We start from the raw sequence: 21,476 nt of genomic DNA, 5'->3' as shown, positions 1-21,476 counted from the left end.
TGTCTTCGCATTGGATGGGCCCGAACTCCGCTGAAGACCTTAGAGTCGTCGGCTACCCTGGTGGATAGGCGTAATGCGGATGGCAGTAGCTCCCAGCAGAGTCGAATATTGGTTTGTTGATGGAGTCTGGAGCATGGGGTGCGCTCTCGGCTCCTCCACCAGACGTCGCGAAATCAGAAAGGACCAAAAAACAAGAAAACACGCAGGACCACAGAGCTTGATGAGGCGAACGGCTGAACGTCAGCTGCCCAGCCGTTTACTTGTTTCCTCGTCGCGGCGAGACGCGCGCTCGAGAACAGCGCAGAGCAACGACGAGGAATGCACCTTGTAATTATAACGCAGCCGATGTGTGGGTATTGAGCCGTCTCCTTGCGGACAAAAACGATGCGGACGTGGCATCGCTGTTGCCGATATTTGTCTGCCGTTGGCATTAGAAACAGCGACAAAACGCCAAAGCCGACTTTTTCCCATGAGGAGGGGGCATAATGTTCAAAAAGCCTTTCATTATCGGAGGTGTGGACCGAATATCTACAATACCTCTCCACCTTTAGCGAACGGGCTGATCCGTTCAGCGTCTTTTTCGACTGCAGCGGATGGAGCCAACGTATATTCCATAACCGAGTTGGCTTGACATATGTAGTCTGCAACGAGTAAAATGAAAATGTGGAGCCCATAGAAAGGCTTTCAACTGAAAATTAAATAACAGCAAGAAACATATTTTCATCATGCTTAGAACATGCGCCTTATTTAAGGCGTGCGAAAATTTATTCATGCAAATTTGTAGCACACATAAAGCAGTGAGTGGTAAATCTATTTACTGAACAGCTGTGCCTAACCAAGAAATTGTGCAGGGAGTAAAAAAAATTGACACGGAAGATGTCCGCAGAAAGAAAGGCTGAATTTTTGTGTAAACATGAGGTTGTGTGAGCTGTTCAAAATTTTCCCGCGGGTGCTCAGGCACTGCTTCATTCTTTCTGGTGACACCTGTTCCTTTCCCGGAAGAACTACGCTAGGGAGGAAACCAGTAAATGATTGCTTTCTGCGCTGGTTATAAGCCCAGAATTGCTTTTGACTGCAGTAATTTTTTGAACGGGCGTAAAATCAAATTGTTCAGAGCGAAATTTCGTTTTATGACTCCGCTGGAGCAGTTGCAGATGTAAGCATCTCATCCCTATTCGGCCGCTGTCTCTGCTGCAAAATGACTTCCATTTTTCTCACCGCAAATCTGCCTTTCTTCACAAAAATGCAACTTGTATTCCATCAATAATATTGCAGGGTGTTAACTTCGATGCTCCGGATTAAATAATCTGCGCACATAACAATTCTGATTGCCCCATAATACACCTGCCCTCGTCCTTACGGTTGCGTCAGCACTTATTCACTTACGCAATGGTGTTTCGATGCTACGCAACATGGGAGTATTCAGATATAAACGCACGGTATGTATCTTTGCAAACAGCTGCCACAAGGATGAAGAAGTTAGTGTCTAAGGCGACAATATTTTTTTCCACAGCAAAACCATTTACTTAACGGTGCACTTTCATTTACCGTTAGTAATCAGCTAAAAGACGGTGTGTTCTAGTGTCATCATGGTTTAAATTTCTGAAAAGATATTGAGAAGGGGGGCGGCAAACGTTCGTTCTTGTTCTCATCCCTTGAATGCCTTGAATGCCTTAAATTCTCATGCCTTAAATACGCTTTCGTCTTAAGAGAGAGACACAGATGCCGGGCGGCGGTTGGCGTGCAGCCCAATCTGCCATAGGAACCTTGCATGGTTCATATATAGCTTCTCAGCCAGCAATAATTATTGTTTCAAAAGCTGCACCACTTATTGCAGTGAATGAAGTCTCACAAACGAGCCGCGGAGCAGTTATTTTTCATCGTATTATGACCTTTGTCGCACTTTTGAGACCAGCGACAGACATCTGCCGTTTATAGCGGTTGTTTTCTAAGTTGCGCCCGCATTCGTTCTGCAATTCGTCTTCAAAGCGAAAGCTTGGGCAAGTTGATTGGACATTACCGACGCAGCGCGAAACACGAGGACAAGACGAGCACACGAGCAAAGCGCTGTGTTCATGTGCTCCTCTTGTCCTCGTATTTCGCGCTGCCTCAGTAATTCGCCTTCGTTGCACTTTTCTGATATTATTTTTAAAGCAACTTTACTGCGCCATCTAACAGGTTGGCGCCACGGTAGGCATAATTCTTGCTTCGAATACACAGGAAGGGTTATAGTGCCTATTTGGAAAGTTAGATAGGGTTGTTTTAGATTCATCTACTTTATTGGCGTAACTTGGGGTGAACCTTGCCAGGCTTTATTGCATGTTACCTATGGTGTGTTTCGGCCTCATTTCCCTTCTAGAAAGGCGATTGGTGGCATGCAGTTTCTTCTTGGCCGGCAGATTCTTCAGAGGGCCTCAACCAGAGGCAAGAGAGAAAAGTGAGGTGCCCTGGCGGCCAGAAATGAACCTGCCTTGAGGAAGAAGAAATCGTCGGGAGGAACAAACGAAGTGCTTGCGTTGTACAGCGTCGCCCGGCGAGACACCGGATTCAGGACCAGCTTGGCCAACTGGCCACCACTGACGCTGACGAGGTGCAGCTCCCTGAGCACGATGCTGCTGCTGCTTCCGTTCACCAGGACATACGCCGGGCTGCCTGATAGAGAATGCGAGGAACAATGACGGCATCGGACGTTAAGAGAGCAGTGAGGGCAAAATGGAATCAGCCTGCATCGATCGATTCGCGCATGCCAAGACTAAGACACTATTGCTACCGTAAACGGAGTTTCCATACGCTATCAAATGCAAAAAAGATTTATTAGAGGTCATGTCATCACCGTTTAATTTCACAAGTAAACTGCGGTGCGTCAACACAGATATTTTGTGCGCGAGTCCTATAGGCTGAGCTGCGCCAGCACTCCCTTGAAAACAACAATCAAGAAAGTCCTTTTATGCTACCCTCTGATGCTACCTAAGGCATCAAAGCTGTAAGAATCGATGATGTTTATGATATCATTTCGCGTTCCTCCTTGTATACAGATGCGACTTTAGCTACCTTAACCTCGTCTGGAAAGGTACCGGCTGATAGAGATACATTGATTAAATTTGACAATGCAGCGCTTATTTTAGATGACACGTATTTCACAGAACTTCGAGACCTGGATGTCGTCATAACCGCTTGTCACATTTCTTTTTAATTCCTTTATCACTTATTCGATTTCATCTGATGTGACAGCATTTAGTACTGTTGAGTTTATTCGTGAGCATGGGGGGCTTCTAATGTCGGCTAGTTATTGCAGGCGCATTGCCGTGTTTATAAATTACTTATTCATTTCATCTGCTAACTCCTCACTGAGAACATTTGCTCCACCCAAGGGGAGTTTTGACTTATACCTGTGATAAAGGTAACTATTTTTCATATTTTTGCAGGATAACTTTCATCTTAGCAGTGAGTTAGATTGCCAGACCAGAACGGTGAGTCTAAAAATTATTACGCAGGAAACCAAAGTAGCGTTAACAGTCTGGGAAGAGAGAAGCAGTTTACAGTTGGTAGCGAGGCACTGGAAGCGGTAAGAGAATACGTGTACTTAAAGCAGGTAGTGAATTAAACTTGAATTCAGGACCCCGCAGCGAGCTATTGAAAGGAAAATTATAGGTGTAACGTTGAGAGACGGGAATGGAAAAGAGTGCGCTGGGAACAAATGCGGGGTGGAGCGAATTTCTGGCAGGTTTTCTCGTATCCTAAATGGCAGTTTGCCAGTATTCGTCAAGAGAAAAGTATAAAGCAGCTGTATCTTACCGGTACTCACCTACGGGGCAGAAACAAGGAGGATAACAAAAATGGTTTAGCGTGTGGACAGCGTAACCAGCAGTGCAAAGAAAAACGATAGGTGCAACGTTAAGAGCCAGGAAGAGAGTAGAGTGGGTCAGGGGTTAAACACGAGCTAGTGACCTCCTAGTCGATTTCAAACGGAAGGAATGGCCTTAGGCAGGGCATGTGATGTGAAGTCAAGATAACCGATGGTCCTTAAGAGTAACGGAATTGTTTCCAAGAGAAGGCAAGCGTAGCAGGGGGCGGCAGAAAGTTAGGTTGGCGGACGAGATTAAGAAGTTTGCGTGGATAGGATGTCCGCAGCTGGCATGGCACAGGGATTTTAATTTGAGAGATGTGGGAAAGGCCTTTGCTCTGCAGTGAGCATAGTCAGGTCGATAATGATGAAAATATACCTCTCGGGCATTAAGAGAATTACCTGACCCTATTGGCAGATCAGCACCTTGAAATTCTGCCTGATGCTCCAGGCGAGCGGAAAAGAAAAAGGTGCAACGAGAACTGACCACCGAAAAATGACTTTTAATGTAAGAAGTCATGTCTTCTTTCCTCGCCCTTGTCTCATGTGTCGCAAGGATCCTCTAGGGGTTCAAAAATGTATTTTCAGCTCTAAAAAACAAGTCAGTATGGCGTCACGTATTTTTAGTTACGACGTCATTGTTTACTTCGCCTCACTTTTCCCAGCCGACGTTGGCTCAGCATCGTAAGCAGCCATGTTTTGAACTTCTATGCAAGCAGTGCTATCAGTCTACATCAACCTTGGTGCTCACCGCTGAGCGGCGTCCGTTGCGTGTGTCGCATTCCTTCGACGGGCTGCCGCGAGAAGCCGTGCCGGAATCCCGCTTCGCTGACGCCCGTGGCCCGGACTGTGTGGCGGCCGTCGGCGCTGGATACGCGCATCTGCCAGCGCCCAGCCGCTGGCGCCCTCACGACGACGGCCAGCGCGTTCGCCACGTCCAGGGCGACGTCCATATCGGCGCCAGCAGCCAGCGACCTGCCTGAGGCAGGTAGGTTATCCATTGTGAGTTTAACGTTCCAAAACGACACATGGGCTTTGAGGGACGCCATAGTGGAGAGCCTCTGACTCGATTTAACTACATTTAATTTTTTGACATGCGCATAAATCACATAACACATGGGCGTTTTTTATTTCACCTCCATCGAAAGCGAGCCGCCAGGGTCAGAATCAAACCAACCATCCTGGGTTCAGCAGCCGAACGTCAAAGGCATGCACTGAGCCGCCACGACAGATCTTGCCTGAAACGGGATCAAATAGTTTGCTTGCAAGACACTCACTGTCACTGGCCTTACTGGACCATTCTAAAAGCTACGCACAGGTTCTTCTACTTCCACGAAGGCCGCGACTGCGAATGATGGTAATGCGCACATTTGTGGATGACTGCAGAAATAGGATGCAGTGGACAAGCTAAACTGCATGCGTAAAAGATAATATATCAAACTACTGCGAATGTAGTTTTTTGTTATAGGGGAGAACATCTTCAGGAATTCTGAGACGCCAGCGAGGTATGGGCACTTCTACTGCTGACATTTGCTGAACCCTGTTCTAACACCGCAGAAAAGCATTAATTTTACCTTTACACTTGCTTTACATTCAACGACTGTTCCAGAATCTCAGGTAAGTCGCCTGTTGTGTTCCAATATAATTTCATCCACCCCATAACTGACGTGAGGACTGTTGCTGTGTTCAGTTCTGTGTTTCTCGCTTTCTACCTGAAGGAAATATTCTTTTGACCACCCTGTTGATAACACTCCAATAGGATATGTCGGCGAGCATAGTTACATTCTGTTAATATCAATTTAACAGGCTAAGTTACTTCTGCTTGCAAACATTTTTCCCAATGTTTCTGCGCCCCAGCTGGTGTGTGGCGAGGGGCTGGAAGTGGTAAAAAAATTCGTCTACGTAGGGCAGGTAGTGACAGCTAAATCCGATCACGAGAGGGAAGTAACTAGAAGGATAAGAATGGGGTGGAGCACATATGGCAGGTTCTCTCCGATCATGAACAGCAGGTTACCGATATCCCTCAAGAGAAAAGTGTACAACAGCTGTATCTCGCCGGTACTCACCTACGGGGCAGAAACGTGGACTAACAAAAAGGGTTCAACTTAAATTGAGAACCACGCAGCGTGCTATGGAAAGAAAAATGTCAGGTGCAACTTTAAGACAGCGGAAGCGGGCAGAGTGGGTGAGGGAACAAACATGAGTTATTGGCACCGCATTTGCAACCAAGAGAAAGAAATTGGCTCGGGCAGTGCATGTAATAAGAAGACAAGACCACCGCTGGTCCTTGAGGGTAATGGTGGCGATTCCAAGAGAAGGCAACCGTAGCAGGGTAGATGATGTCAGGACGGCGCGAAAGGAACAAGGACGAGAGAGGCACAAGAACCCAACAGCACAGGTTGCATTCTTGTGTTTCCCTTGTCCTTGTTCTTTTCGCGCCGTCCTGACATCATCTAATGATATGAACCAACTATAGCCCAAACCAAAGTACTTCTCGTAGCAGGGGACGGTAGAAAGTTAGGTGGGTGTCACATATATTAAGGAGCCTAAATTAAACTTTGAACGAAAGAGGTGTGAAGAAGACGACGTGGATTAACCGAAGAATAAAGAAGAGGAAGAAGAAGTATTCGGTAGGGTGGAGAGAGATGATTGGTGGAGATGCAATCGGTGAGCTGGAGAGAGATGATTGGTGGAGAAGAGAAGAAGACGACGACAAGGCTTACGTGGACTAACACCGAGGCTATAAAAGGGCGAGTAAGAGCGAGGCTCGGGGAAACAGCAGAGAAGCGGTGGTGGTGGTGGTGAAAAGCCTTTATTTAATGAAAGAGGCGAGGCTCTTTAAAGAGCCCCGCAATGGATGAAGTCCTTATTCCGGGACCCCATTGGTCGAAGCCGCCAGCTTAGCCCTCTTGACCAAAGCCTTTTGGGACTGAAGGTCCGAACAGCCAAGCAAGGGCCGCCTCCCGTTCCTCTCTGGTAGGGTTGGGGTGGGGGGAGAAGCGGAGGCTTTCGCGGGTCAGGGACACATCGACTGGAAGAGAGCGACGCTGGCTACTGCTCCGGTGAGCTCGCGTTCTACGGCATCGCATCGTGGACTGCCTGCCGTGTCTGAGCCAGTTCCAGGGAGTCAACGGAGCACGCTACACCTGCTACGGCCAGGGGTGTCTCCAGCGCTGTTGCCACCCATCCGGGTGGTGCTTTCAACGCCAACAACACCGGCATCACCTCCACGGGAGCTTGGACCTGGAGCTTATACGACGCAGCCAGCGACGCCGCCAGCGATGCCAGCCCAAGCACGACGAACGCCGCCCTGACGCCGGCCACTGGATCTATACAACGCCTCGGCCGCACCGAACCAACCGTGAGCACGAACGCCGACCGCTAATAGTAGAACGCTAGTAGTAGACGCTGGTAGCAGTGTGCCCAGGTCGTGTGTATTTATAGTCTTTGTGTTTTGTGTTAGTTTTGTTAGTTGTATTCTAGTGTGTGTGCCACGTAGGGTGTATTAAATGGGCGTTTGTGTGGGTACACCCGTCGCCTAGTCCATTCTTTCGGTCCGAGTGTTCTCCGGAAAGATCCGTGACAAAGATAAGTGGCGAGCCGTGCCAGGATACATTTCCTTTTTCTTTTTTGTTTTGTCTCGAATTTTTCCGATCTCTCGACGGCAGAAAGTATGGATTTGGCAAAAACGTCCCGCCGCGGTGGCTCAGTGGTTAGAGCGCTCGACTACTGATCCGGAGTTCCCGGGTTCGAACCCGACCGTGGCGGCTGCGTTTTTATGGAGGAAAAACTCTAAGGCGCCCGTGTGCTGTGCGATGTCAGTGCACGTTAAAGATCCCCAGGTGGTCGAAATTATTCCGGAGACCTCCACTACGGCACCTCTCTTCCTTTCTTCTTTCACTCCCTCCTTTACCCTTCCCTTACGGCGCGGTTCAGGTGTCCAACGATATATGAGACAGATACTGCGCCATTTTCTTTCCATCCAAAACCAATTATTATTATTATTATTATTATTATTATTATTATTATTATTATTATTATTATTATTATTATTATTATTATTATTATTATTATTATTATTATTATTATTGTTGCAAAAACGTGCGAACTGGCGCTCAAGCTAGGGTAAAGCAAGGAAGAGGCGATGCGTCTCTATGAAGAGGAAGGAAAGAGGCAGAAAGAGGAGGCAAAGAGGCAGAGAGAGGAAAGGGCGTAAGCTCGTGCAGACGCTCGAGAAGCAGAAGAGCGCGAGGATAAAAAAGCTCGCGAAGCAGATGTGAGAGCTCGCGAGGTAGAAGAGCGAGAGGCTAGAAGAACTCGCGAGGCGGATGAACAGGAGAAAAGATGGATAGAACAGCAGAAGTAGTTTCTTTTGTGGAAACAGGGGCATGTCGCGGGAGGATATGAGATCACGGACAGTGATCAGCGTTCCTTAGCGGGTAGAGAATCTCCTAGACCGGCCAGAATTTGTCCAAGGAAGCTGATGGCTCCCTTCGATGACAAAAGAGATGATCTGGACGCATATCTCCAACGATTCGAGCGGATAGCTTTGGGGCAAGGCTGGGAGCGCAGTGAGTGGGCCACGGCATTGAGCATGTGTTTAGTCACAGAGGCGCTGAATATGTTTGGAAGGATGCCCGCTGCTGATTCTATGGAATAAGAGAAAGTCAAAAAGGCGCTCCTCCAAAGATTCAGGCTTACGGTAGAGGGTTTTCGTGAGAGATTTCGCACCGCGAAACCTGAGGATTCGGTAACCGCTAAGCAGTTTTCCTGCTGGCTGACTTACTATTTTCATAGGTGGCTTGATATGTCAAACACAGAAAAGAGTTTTGAAGGGGTGCGTGACAAGCAGGTCACAGAACAATTTTTAGCATGTTGCAGCTCAAAGCTAGCGGTGTTCCTGAAAGAAAGAAAGTTGTGTTCATAGGAAGAGTTCACGACACTGCAGACCAATTTCTCGAGGCTCAAGGGCTAAGAAATTTGAGTAACGCAAAGTAGAAAACCCAAAAGACCCTAGACACAGATGCGGCAAAACCAAGAGCATATGGCGGTGCATCTAAGGCGCCAGTAAGGTGTTTTCTATGCGGAAAGGTGGGACACCGTGCAGCTGACTGCCGAACTAGTAGCGCTGCCCAAGAAACACAGGTTGTGTGCCAAGGTTGTAAGAGGAGGGTCATATTCTGGATGAGGGCCGATACAGAACGAAGGACCAAGCTGCATGCGTTGTCGACTCTAAGGTAGAGCTTGTCACGCCACCCGAAGTTCCACAGCTGAAAGGAGAGCTAACGCCGCTAGAAAATGAGGCAGTGAGTGCAACACCCAAGTCGAAAGCAGCAATGCCGGTGGTGGTTGGGCAAATAGGGAACCGTCCTATATTGGCGTTTAGAGGCAGCGGAGCCAACATTCTTGGTTCGGAGAAGCCTGGTGAAGGACGAGGATCTCACAGGGGAAGCGTCGGCCGTCACACTCGTAGATAGCACAGTAAGGTACCTTCCTGAAGCCAGGATTCTAGTGTCCACGCCATATTATACTGGGCAGGTAGTGGCAAAATGCGTAGACCGACCCATCTACGATCTCATCTTGGGAAGCATTACGGGTGCAAGAAGTGTCGAAGACCCCGATCCCGAGTGGAGGATGCTCGACATTGAAGAACATTCAAAGGAGGAAAGGTGCGCGACAGCTCAGACGGGTGCAGTCAGTTTCTCGTCGGTAGTGGAGACAAGAGCTCAAGCGACAGCCCGAGCAACGCAGCGTCCGCTCTCTACTCCTGTTGCGATGTGCCTGAGCGTAATACCGGGTGAAATTGCAATTAGGCAAAAGGAAGACCCGAGCTTGAAGGCCTGCTTCGAAAGAGTCAGGGAAAAAGTGAAAATAAAGAAGAGTCGTACGTCCTTCGAATATCAATCGGTAAATGGTCGTCTGCACAGGGAATGCATATTTAGTTCAGGAAGGCGGGTCCAACACCTGGTGTTACCGAGAGATATGCGAGAGACCGTGCTACGTTTAGGACATGACGCCATTATGGCCGGACACCAGGGTGTTCAAAAAACGGTGTCTAGGATCACCGAGGAGTTCTTTTGGCCGGGTGTTCATAGTGACGTTAAACTCTTGTTCGCTCATGTGATGTGTGCCAGCGCACAGTTCTGAAGGGAAGAGCTTTTCCTGTACTTCTGGGCAAGATGCCAGCCATAGACCTACCGTTTCAGTGAGTGGCGATTGACATTGTAGGGCCAATCTCTCCAGTATCCGCCAAACGCAGTAGATATGGGCTCACTCTGGTTTATGTGGCCACTCGTTATCCGGACGCTATTCCACTGAGAACTATTGACAGTATCCAAGTGGCGGAGGGTCTTGTGGAATTGTTTTCGCGTTATGGGTTCCCGAGGAAAGTTTTGAGTGACCGGGGCTCGAACTTCACATCGGAACTAATGGAGGAGGTTAACCACTTTTTTCAGTAAGGCAATTACTGACAATGCCTTACCATCCCATGTGTAATGGGCTTGTAGAGCGGTTCAACGGCACCCTCAAAAACATGATCAAAAAATGTGCCAGGAGAGACCTACTGATTGGGATAGATATCTCCCAGCTCTTTTGTTCGCTTACCGCGAAGTACCGCAAACGAGTATTGGTTTCTCGCCTTTCGAGATGTTATATGGGAGAACTGTTAGAAGTACACTTACAATACTCAAGGAGCTGTGGGCTAGTAAAGAGATTGCATCAGATCTCAAGACAACATACAGATATGTTCTTGAGTTTCGGGACAGGTTGAAGGAAACATGCAGGCTTGCGCATCAAGGGCTGGAAAAGGCGCGTGAACGCCGTAAGCTATATTATGACAAGAAAGTCATTCACAGAAACTTGAATCCGGGCGACAGGGTTCTCGTCCTTCTCAGGCACTTCCTGCCGTGCCTGAGCCCGTTTCGGGGAGTCAACAGAGGACGCTACCACCTGCTACGGCCAGGGGTGTCTCCAGCGCTGTTGCCACCCATCCGGGTGGTGCCCCCAACGCCAACAACACCGGCATCACCTCCACGGGCGCTTGGACCTGGAGCTTATACGACGCAGCCAGCGACGCCGCCAGCGACGCCAGCCCAAGCACGTCGAACGCCGCCCCGACGCCGGCCACTGGATCTATACAATGCCACGGCCGCAGCGAACCAACCGTGAGCACGAACGCCGACCGCTATAGTAGAACGCCAGTAGTAGACGTTGGTAGCAGTGTGCCCAGGTCGTGTGTATTTATGGTCTTTGTGTTTTGTGTTAGTTTTGTTAGTTTTGTGTTCTAGTGTGTGGGCCACGTAGGGTGTATTAAATGTGCGTTTTTGTAGGTATACCTGTCGCCTAGTCCATTCTTTCGGTCCGAGTGTGCTCCCGTGACAGTGGGTTATAAATTTGCGGGGATACGGGGGCCGCAGCTGGCAAAGGACACGGTTAACTAGAGAGACATGAGAAAGGCATTTGCCGTGCAGTGGGCGTGCTCAGTCTTATGATGATGATGCTGATGAATTGTGAATGTTCAAAAAAGCCGCCTGTAGGAGTCTCGGCATTGTGCATAAAGTGACGTCCTGTTCTTATAAACAATTCCAAGTCAAGTGGATGCGTACTTGGGAATTCTCACAGCGCATTTTCCAAACAGTTAAAAACTAATATGAATATTGCTTACCGTGGGCTACACGCATCTCGATAATTGAGGACCCTAACAATAATAGCTGCCATTATTACTTAAGGAGCCTGCTAGTTAGCACGTCTTAGCTGTAATCTGACGTGCTACACCGCTGACAATGTTATACCAAAGAAATCACCCTTCTAACTCAGCCTATTTTTAAAAATTGTGTACAATCTTATGTGATACACCTTATTATAAAGTGAGCTACATAGGCGATGTCCAACAGGCGATTTAAATAAAAAAATATATTTCGTAAGCTCTTCAAAAGGCATATTGCAGGTGCGCCTGCGGGGGGCGGGGGTGACTGGCCAGTCGTTTTTTGGGTGACAGAAAGGTGTTTTTTTTCTGTATGTACCTGCCGATACAGGACGGCCTCCTCTATAAATTGTGTGCAGGAACAGGGCGAGTGCGGCGGTCCTGACGGCGCCCTCGTAAGTCCCAGCATACGATAAATTCCCGACTAACACGATCTTCAGGGGAGACCTATTATTCGCGTGACGGGGTCTCCGAAAGTGCTGAAGCTGAAGGGGTTTGTAGGTGCAAATACATCAGCTTTTCTCCTTATGCACCTCATAAAGATGAATTCTGACGTATACATAGCCGATTTACACAAATTTTTAGTTCATCTCATTCCACGCCTCTTTGCCGTCAATTCCCATCTTTTTGCCGCGCACTGTAAATTAACCTAGGTAAAGAGAAAACATCTCGCACTGAGCAAATTTTGTATTTTTTATTTTATAAGCCACTGTCACAGAGAAAAGTAAACAGCTTAATGAAGACGATTAAAGCCCATCTACATACACATCTGTTTATGGTCTGAACACGCTTTAAAGGGACACTGAGGAGAAATTGAAGTTGGCTTGTATCCATAGAATAGCAGCTCCTGATCACAAAAACGCCGCTCTTCCTGAAAACAAAGCTCTAGTAATGTAGAAATTAGCAAGAACCAAAATACAGGTATCGCCGCCACAGGCCAATCTCGCAAGTACAAGCGTGATGACTTCCTGGGACAAGAGGCGCCACCTTGGAGGAATTTTCTTTACTTCATGGACGTCACGAATCTCTGAGGCTTGCAAAGGAAGGTTGCACACCGCACCGCTAGCAGTCAGAAATCACGGAGTCTGCGTTACGTCACGATTCACGTCATCCGTTCTGTGACGTCATAAGAGTTGCCGTGGCGTCATAAGAGTTCCCTGATTTTGAATCAGAGGGGCGGGAAAAACTTTTTCAACTTCGAATCCAAATTTCTTTGAAATAAATGCATCTTTCGCGCCCGAACAAGCGGCAACAAAACCATGAAATGCCGAACTATCAGATTTTGCTAACAAAAAAAAATTCATAGAGTTCTCCTCAGTGTCCCTTTAACTGGTTCACTCCGGTCTGAGCCGGTTCGGACTGGAACGGAAAGTCGCTCTTGAGCCCAACCCGGAATTGAACCCGAAAGGTGGGAACTCGAAAGCGAACCGAACCTGAAAAAATTCCGGTTCGACACCCCGCACTTGTTCCCTTTATAAAATGGTATTAATCCTGCTCAAACGTGTGCTTAATTGAGTGTCAACTGCTGTTGGTCCAAGGGTGGCGTAATCTCGCCAGGCAGTTTTCTAGCTTCCCGTCCACGAAGAAAAAAGTCCTGTGTTATTTTCTTGAATTAATACCACTAAAATCACACATATCTACTACCCTGTATACACAGACACGGAAAGAAAGAGGGAACAGCTAGGACGCATGCTAGACTTCCCACTGACACGTTACTGGCCGAAACAAGTATTTATACTTTTCTTCTTTGTTTTTCTCTTGTACCACTCGTGGCACTTAACAGCTGCTCTCGCATCATATGAGAATAATGCAAGAAAGAAAATAACAAAAAAGCAAAAATAGATGCCCGTGAAAGTGAGAAAACAACACTAGATTAAACAATGCACTGGAACGGCAGTGATATGTAGCATAAATGATGCCTGCAGATATCGAACCGGGTAAAGGCATAAAATAACAACAAAAGCGTGACGCCTAAAGGTCATAAATGCAATGCGATAGTAGATTTGAAAGATGTACACCCAGCGCATAAAATAAAAAAATAAAGACACCGTACAATTTATAAGTCACGTGGAAGCACGCCAGAAAAGCGGCATCACAACTGTGTAAAAAAGGGATATAATACAGATAAAAGGAGGTGTTTCGAAAGCCACAAAATGAGAGAAACTTGCCAAAAACGACGAAAGCGAAAAAAAGTGAAAGGTGAAGAAGGCATTAAAAGAGGCTTAAAACGACGTTAAAGAACCTTATGCAATATTGGGAACAAATACCGCACACTGACATAGATTAATCAGGTGAAAATCGTGTTGTCATACATTAGAATGAATTACGTACGTATGTGCGCAATAAAGTCTTTCCTTCGGAGTGAGGGCGACAAGGTTTGCTCACACATTTTTCTTCGTCCTTTGCTAAGTGAAAGGCCTCTAGGGTTTCCCTACTTTCTTGAGTGCTTACCCTTCCTGAGGCCACCTTTTCCTTCCATACAGGTACGCATGCTGCAGGCTTGTGTGGGCGCAGTTTACAATGTTCGGCAAAGTGGCCTTCTGTGGCAACGGCTTTAACTTTCAGCTGGTGCTCCTGCAGTCGTTCCCTTAGGTAACGGGCAGTCTGTCCACACGCAGCGATTCCCGCAGAGAAAGCGGATGTTATAGATGACGCCCTTTTGACACTTGCCGGCTCTGGTACGGTTTTTCTTAGTGCAGGCGCTGTTTTTTCTTTCTCCTTCGTTGATGGTACGGCATGTTTGGCCCAGTTTATTGGGCGCCGTGAGCATCACCGAGACGCCGTTTTTTTTTTCGCCACCTTCAATTCCACTATCGCATTGTATGTATGGCCTTTAGGTCTCGCGCTGTTCTTGTTGTTTCATGCATTTACGAGATATGTTAGCTGTAGGCATCATTCATGATACTTCCGTTTCAACGTGCTCTTTTATCTGCTATAGGTTTTCTCCTCGTCTCCGTCATTTATTTTTTTCTTTCGTTTCATTCTTGTAATATGACGCGAGAGCAGCTGTTGGGTGCCACCAGTGTTACAAGAGAAAAAAAGAACAAAAATTGTAAATACTTACTTCGGTCAGTAAAGTTTCAGTTGCAAGTCTAGCGTGCGTCTTGTTGCCTCTGTCCGTCTCTGTGTATATAGGCTAATAAACATGTGTGATTACGACAACCAACTAGCCCAACTGAGAGCTTTAGAATAAATAACATGAAACGAAAAAGTAACGATTAGATTCAATATGAGGGGGGGGAGAAGGGGGTTAGAATTTTGCTCCAAAAAGTTACCCAATTGTGTGAGTGTCCAAAATAGTGGCCTAAGTCCTGTAAGGGTGTGATGAAGCGCTCGAACAAAAGGTTCTACCTTGTGGGTTGATGAGGACGAGTTGTGGCCGTTCGCCGGAAATGGAGACCATGAGTTCACGCACCGTGCTGTCGATGTTCATTTCCAGCAGATGAATATCCTGAGACCGCGCATCCACTGAAACCAGGCTCACTTTGTCCGGTTGCATTGATGCCTTGACGAAATTAGCAACCTGGAATGATAGACGCAGACGGTTAAGCCGCGCGTTCCTAGTGTCCAGCGATGAAGCCTTCTTTATGTTTGGCAGCTTGTCACGGTGCACTTCGTGACATCAGTTATTTGAAGACGCAGCTAACTGAGAAAAACTGATGGCCTTCAACTTAAGCTGAACCAGATCACTACAATTATTTACGAAGGTCCAGGGGCAGTCCGCCCACTTACAGGCCAGGCTGAAATCGGAGTAAAACATTGTGCACTGTCAAACACAAATTCACACTCCTTGAGGATAGAAGCAGGGGCGGCAATTTAATCACTAACGGAATTTCTTATTACCCCTAGGAGGCATAATGGAGCTGAAGTAAAACGTAATGACAGAAGTTTTTTAAGGCAAGCTAAAATTGAACTTTGAATCTTTGGAGCAAATTTAGTGGCGCGAAGAGAAGGCAATACTTTGAAAAGCGAGAACCTAAAAGTATGGAGGGAAAAAACGTAGCGCAGAAAGACAAGGTCTGAGAAGACAAATGCGCACAGCGCTAACTTCTAACATTGATTTATTGCACAAAGGAAAGGTGCAGTGATTTTTTTAAACTTTACTGTGTAAGTAGCCATTCTGTTACGCTGGTGCCAAAGGAGCTTGCAAATCTGGGTGATATGCTTTGCTGGTGCACTGCTATGATGCTGCAACTACGATGCGGTGGTATAAAAATCACCCTTTCTTCGCGCAAGAAATTATTGTTGGAAGTTAGCGCCTTGTGTGTTTGTCTTTCTCAGTCCTTGTCTTTTATGCGCTAAGTTTTTTTCCCCTGAATTACGGACCAACAAGCCCAAGTATCCACCCTTCTAAAAGGATGGGATTATCTATTCAGGGTGACTGCTTCCAATCCACTAAAAAAAAAGGATGATGCTTTGAGAAAGTGCAGAAAAGAGAAAGCTTCAGGAGGGAAAGTATTCTTAATGCACGATAAGCTGAAAATTGGTGGCGACATTTTTCTCTGGGGCGGAACTGAAAACCGACAGGAGAAAAAAAATTCCATCCCGTCTTCCAGAGCCATAATCGATATTTCAAGCTTACAGGACCGAGCTGTGCGTTGTTATTGTACACGCTGGCAATATTTAGAATAAGAGCGAACTGCTTCAAATATCTCTGAGTAATAGTTTTGTTTTGTGTGTGTGGGGGGGTGGGGTAGTTGGTGCATGTTTCCAGAAAAGGGCTGTAGCGCCAAAAAGGCAACACATAGCAAGTGAGACGACCGGACAGGCGCAACTTTCAACTGTTTATTCACCGCAAATGCGAATGATTATAAGGACCACAAGCAAGATGGGTAGCAAGAACCACACATGCGCGCGAGGCTTTTACAAAAAAAGTGGATTAAGATAGGTGAGGCACACAGGTATCTCACCCCCGTGTATCTAAAGAAAGCAGTTTCATCCTTATAAATCGTGATTGATGGGGCACTAACACAATCACTACAGTTGCTTTTAATATAGAAGGCCTCCAACAGTTCACGGGCTGTCTGGTCCTTACTTCTGTTTAAAACCTTCGTTTCTTTCAGCCTTGGTACACACTTAATCTTTCTTTCGTCTCCGCAGGCTTTACAATGATGCAGCAAATGTGAACCAGTACCATTTGGTAAATCCCGATTATGTTCTGCTTATCGGTCGTTAATGCAGCGGCCGGTTTGTCCGCTCTACTTCTTTCCGCACGTGAGAGGAATATGATAGACGACTACCATAGCACATTTAACAAGCGCAGCTGCATGTCTCTTTTTACATTCAGTTTTGTTTACCGCGTTGGAATCATTTTTAACGCACAAGGCAGCCAGTTTCTTTGGGGCGGAAAAAGCCACAGGAGCCTTATATTTTGTTCCCACATGCTTCAAATTGTGGGCCACCTTATGGGTGTACGGGATGACAAGCGGTCTACTTTCGCTTTTGGTGCCCTGATCCTGGTCACCTTTTTTACTACGTTTTTTCTTCAAATTTCGCAGCAAAGCTTCAGGTACTTCGCTTAAGATCGACGTTGGAAAGCCTGCTTTTTCCAACTTCTGAATCTGGTTTTGAAAACTTTCCTCCGCTGTATGGCAACATGATTTCTTCAGCGACGCTTCCAGGCACATCTGAGCAATGGCGCGCTTTACAGTCTTCGAACTGGAAGAATCATAGGTTATTAATTCTTTTTGTGCGCGAGGGTGATACATCCAGCAAAAGCTTTTGTCGTTAAGGGTGATTTCATTGTTTAAAAACTGCATTCTATTGCCTTGGGCAAGCTCATGGGTGAAATCCAAACCTTTTCCAAGTAGTTTAAAACCACATAAAACTTCTTCCACTGTTTGTGGATAAGATGAGAAAACCCGTTTCTTTAAAATAATTAAAAATCGTCAACATATGTAAGCGTTTCAGCACTTTGGCTTCGTCAAAAGTCTCCGCCAATGGCCTGTCCATCTGTGCAAGGAAGCTTTTACACATAGCACACTAGCCACGCAAGAACCAATGCAAATTCCTTTTTTATGAACAAACAGCTGGTCTTCAAATGATACCACAGTGAAAGGCAAGTAGTACTCTAAAATTGCCAAGAAATTCTCAACAGAAACACCGACAGCGTTCTGGAAGGAAACCGCCGCATTTTTTTCAATGCACGACTGTACAGCGGCGAACAACTCACTCAGTGGGATATAATAGAGCAGATCAACAACGTCAATAGAAAACATATAACCTGACGATTTATTATCATTCAAAAAGTTAACAACATCCAAGTTCCTGCAAGAAAATGGGTATTCGACTTCAAAACTATTAAGACGCCTTAGCAGGAAACAACTAACATGGCTCTGCCAAGCCCCTCTTTCAGTGACGATACTTCTGAACGGCATTCCTTCCTTATGTGTTTTGGCGGCAAAAAACACATTTAAGCTATTTCCTTTACAAAGCCTAATATCTTTAGCAATTCTGTCCAAGCCAGTGCAAAGTATTGGCTTGGACAAATGAAATCCCCGCACACTCACTAAAAAACCCTGTGCCGAGGCTGGGAAATCGAACTAGGGCCTTGGGCGTTTGAGGCGAAGACGCTGCCATTCCGCCACGACGGCGCATCTGGTGAATGCACAGATTTTATATATTACTCTTCCGAACCAGATGTCGCCGCGCTTTCGCTACGTATATCCTGCCCTAGCTTCAACAACTTTTTTAAGTGTTCCTTCTGTGGCGTATTTTCCCCGTTGGTGTCAAACCAAAGCAATGTGACTCAGTATCACTAAGCACAAGCTAGCTTTATTTGTTAAGCTGATGTGTTGTCTGTGTCGTTAAACCTGAAAATTAAACTTCTTACGGTCCTGATAATATCCATAATGTGTTTCTTTGTCGTTATGTTGTGCCCACACCCGCTACATTTATTGTTGTCATTTTCTGTGCTTCTTTGTTCACTCGACAACTTTAAAATGACTGCTGGAACGCTCGAATTGTACTTGTCTTAAAAAAGACAATCGCTCAAGGAAAAACTATCATCCGATTTATCTCACGTTCATTTGTTGTAATCAAATGATTTTGCTGCTCATAATACAGATTTTTTCGCCAAGCATTTTATCTTAACTCTATTTCAACACTGATTCCGTAAAGGGCAATTGGCAGTTACACAATTAGTAACTTATTCGCTCGCATCCTTCCTCAATAATAATTGTCAATTTCATTTCGCCTTTACAGATTCAGTGAAGTCTTTCATGCAGTGCGTCCTGACAAAACTGATTCAAAAACTGCTAATATCAACTTTCGAAGTATACAAATATCCTTGGTTCAAATTATTTAAGTAACTAAAGGCAGTTTCTTGTCGTGGGTAGCCAAACTTCGGACTGCCTTCATGTTTGTTCGCGGCGTACTGCTGGCTAGTGTCCTTGCTCCGTTACATTTTTTTGTTCATATCAATAATAATGTTAACACAGTCTACAATGGTGTGCAAAAGCGGTCATTTCCTGACAACTGTATTCTGTACCAACAAAGTACTTCCACCAGTGATCAAACTAACTTTAACTTACTAATGAATAACATACTTTGATGGTGCAGTAACAGGAATATGGCTCTTAACCCTGAAAACTGTAACTTCCTTCGCATTGACCGCAAAAATATCCCCTCTATTACATACAGCAGTCAGGCACAGTACCATTGACGGCCGTCACCAGCTATAAGTACCTAGGCGTGACAGTCTCCAATATTTTTATCTTTGAACCTTCACATCAAAAACGTCTGCTCATCGGCCTTGCGTAAATATTGGTTCCTCAGGCATAAACTTCAAACAACCGCGACCAGCTTATACTATACTTCCTAACATATCACCAATCAAGCCGAAACTCGAGTATGCGTGCGTAGCATGGGGCCCATGCACTAAATTAGTATTAACCTACTTGGACGAATTTCCTGAAAAGCAGTAAGATTTATTTACACTAAATACTCATTGTCCGATTCCGCAGCTAACCCGACTAAAACTAATTGGAATTCATCCGTTAAATGCTAGAAAAAAGCAACACCGTGAATTTCTTACCTAGCTTCGTAACCGTGAACTACCGATTGTTCCTCCACCATATCTAACATCTTCTGTAACGCGGCACTTTCAACACCAACACCTTTAGTAATTTGTCGCCTAATTACACGAAGAGAAGCTTTCAAGTTGCCATTTTTTCGCACACGATAGCGGAATTGAATAACTTGCTATTCAGCGGAGCGGAGTGCACCAGAGACGCTCCAGTAGGCTGTGTTGTATTGCTCTGTTTTTATTCTTGTTCTGTTTCTGTTTTTGCCCTCGTGCTTGAATCGCTTAAGATCCGAAATTTTTGCACAAATAAACAAATAAGAAGAGGCAGAGCAATTTAGTCCTGCTTTAAATGTCGCCATTCTCAGATATTTACCTGTAGTGCCAACAGCGCTCGAGAGCTTAATGGGCTCGATTTACCCCTTTATGGCCGAAAACATTATACATGAAATAAGAATTCTGTAATTGATAGGTGCGATGTAATAAAGTGGCGCTTTCAGTGTCTTGATTATGCAAGTCGACTTTACATAAAATCTGTTCCGGAATTTCTAAACGAATAATTTTTTGGTAAAATACTGTTTCGTATGAAGTGGGTTCTCTTATAGGTGCAGGGCGGGGAAGGCTTGAGAGCAGGACCGAATAGGACCGACTGAATATTCTTTGCGTGTCTTCCACTCCTTCTTCGTTCAGCACAGCCGCCACACAGTGTGAATATATTTACTTTTCGGCGTTATATAGCCCTACAATAGTTGATTTCAGCGTCTAAAAAGGAAGAATATTTGGGCATTGAGGACTTCGGCCGTTAGCCTGTCACAACGAGACCATTGCGCTCTGTCTCAGTGCTAATAAACAGAACGAAATAACGATGAAATGAACAAAAAAGATTATCCCTACATCACCATCATCATGAGCTGCCTGACTACGCCATCTGCAGGGCGAAGACCTCTCCCATGTCTCTTCAATAACATCTGTCATTTGTCACCTGCGGCCATCGTCTCCCCGTCAACTTCTTAATCTGATCCGCCCATGTAACTTTCTACCGCCTCCTGCTACGCTTGCTTTCTATTAGAAGCCACTGGTTACCGATATGGACCAGCGGCTCTCTTTCCTTCCGATTATGTGTCCTTTTTTAGACTAGGATGTCACTAACACGAATTTGTTCCCTCACCCACTCTGCCCGCTTCCGGTCTTTTAACGTTACAAATATCATTCTTCTTGGCTTAGCTTGGCATAGCTTCTTGGCATAGCTGTCCTTAACTTATGCTGAACCCTTTTCGTTAGCCTTCACATTTCTACCCCGCAAGTGAGTACCGGTAAGATACGCCTGTTGTATACTTTCCTCTTCAGGGATATTGGTAAATTGCCATTCATGACATGGGAAAACCTGCCATATGCTCTCCACCCCAATCTTATTCTTCTAGTTATTTCCCTCTCATGATCTCGATCAGCGGCCACTACCTGCCCTAAGTAGACGTATTCTCTTACCACTTCCAGCTCCTCGCTGTCAATTGTGAACTGCTGTTGCCTTGCTAGACTGTTGAACAGTACTTTGGTTTTCTGCATGTTAATTTTAAAACGTACATTTCTGCTCTGCCTGTCTAACTCATTGATCATGCTTTGCAGTTTATGTCCTGAGTGACTTAGCAAGACAATGCCATCAGCGAATTGCAGATAATTTAGATATTCTCCATTAACTCTTATCCCCAACTGGTCCCAATTCGGGCCTCGGAATACCTCCTGTAAATAGCCGGTTAATAGCACTGGCGAGATAGTGCCTCCCTGCCTGTCACCCTTTCTTATTAGAATTTTATTGCCGACTTAATGAAGGAATATGGTAGCGGTGCAGTCGTTATAGATATCTTCCAATATATTCACTTAAGACTGTTCTACACCATCATTCCGCAATG

General features: G+C 45.8%; 1 protein-coding gene across 1 annotated transcript in view; it reads right to left on the bottom strand.

The window, feature by feature from the left end:
* Positions 1–21,476, bottom strand: part of LOC144129199 (hemicentin-1-like) — a 266,934-nt gene that overhangs the window by 198,976 nt on the left and 46,482 nt on the right. Inside the window, exons 5-7 of the mRNA XM_077663184.1 lie at positions 14,898–15,069; positions 4,596–4,823; positions 2,471–2,652 (exon numbers count right to left, since the gene is read on the bottom strand). Coding sequence (XP_077519310.1) covers positions 2,471–2,652; positions 4,596–4,823; positions 14,898–15,069 — 582 coding nt within the window. The remainder of the gene's footprint in view (positions 1–2,470; positions 2,653–4,595; positions 4,824–14,897; positions 15,070–21,476) is intronic.

This window comes from Amblyomma americanum, chromosome 1 (genome assembly GCF_052857255.1).
Source record: "Amblyomma americanum isolate KBUSLIRL-KWMA chromosome 1, ASM5285725v1, whole genome shotgun sequence".
Taxonomy (NCBI): domain Eukaryota; kingdom Metazoa; phylum Arthropoda; class Arachnida; order Ixodida; family Ixodidae; genus Amblyomma; species Amblyomma americanum.
The sequence above is the reverse complement of the archived record's forward strand: the minus strand, read 5'-3'. Positions and strand labels throughout refer to the sequence as shown.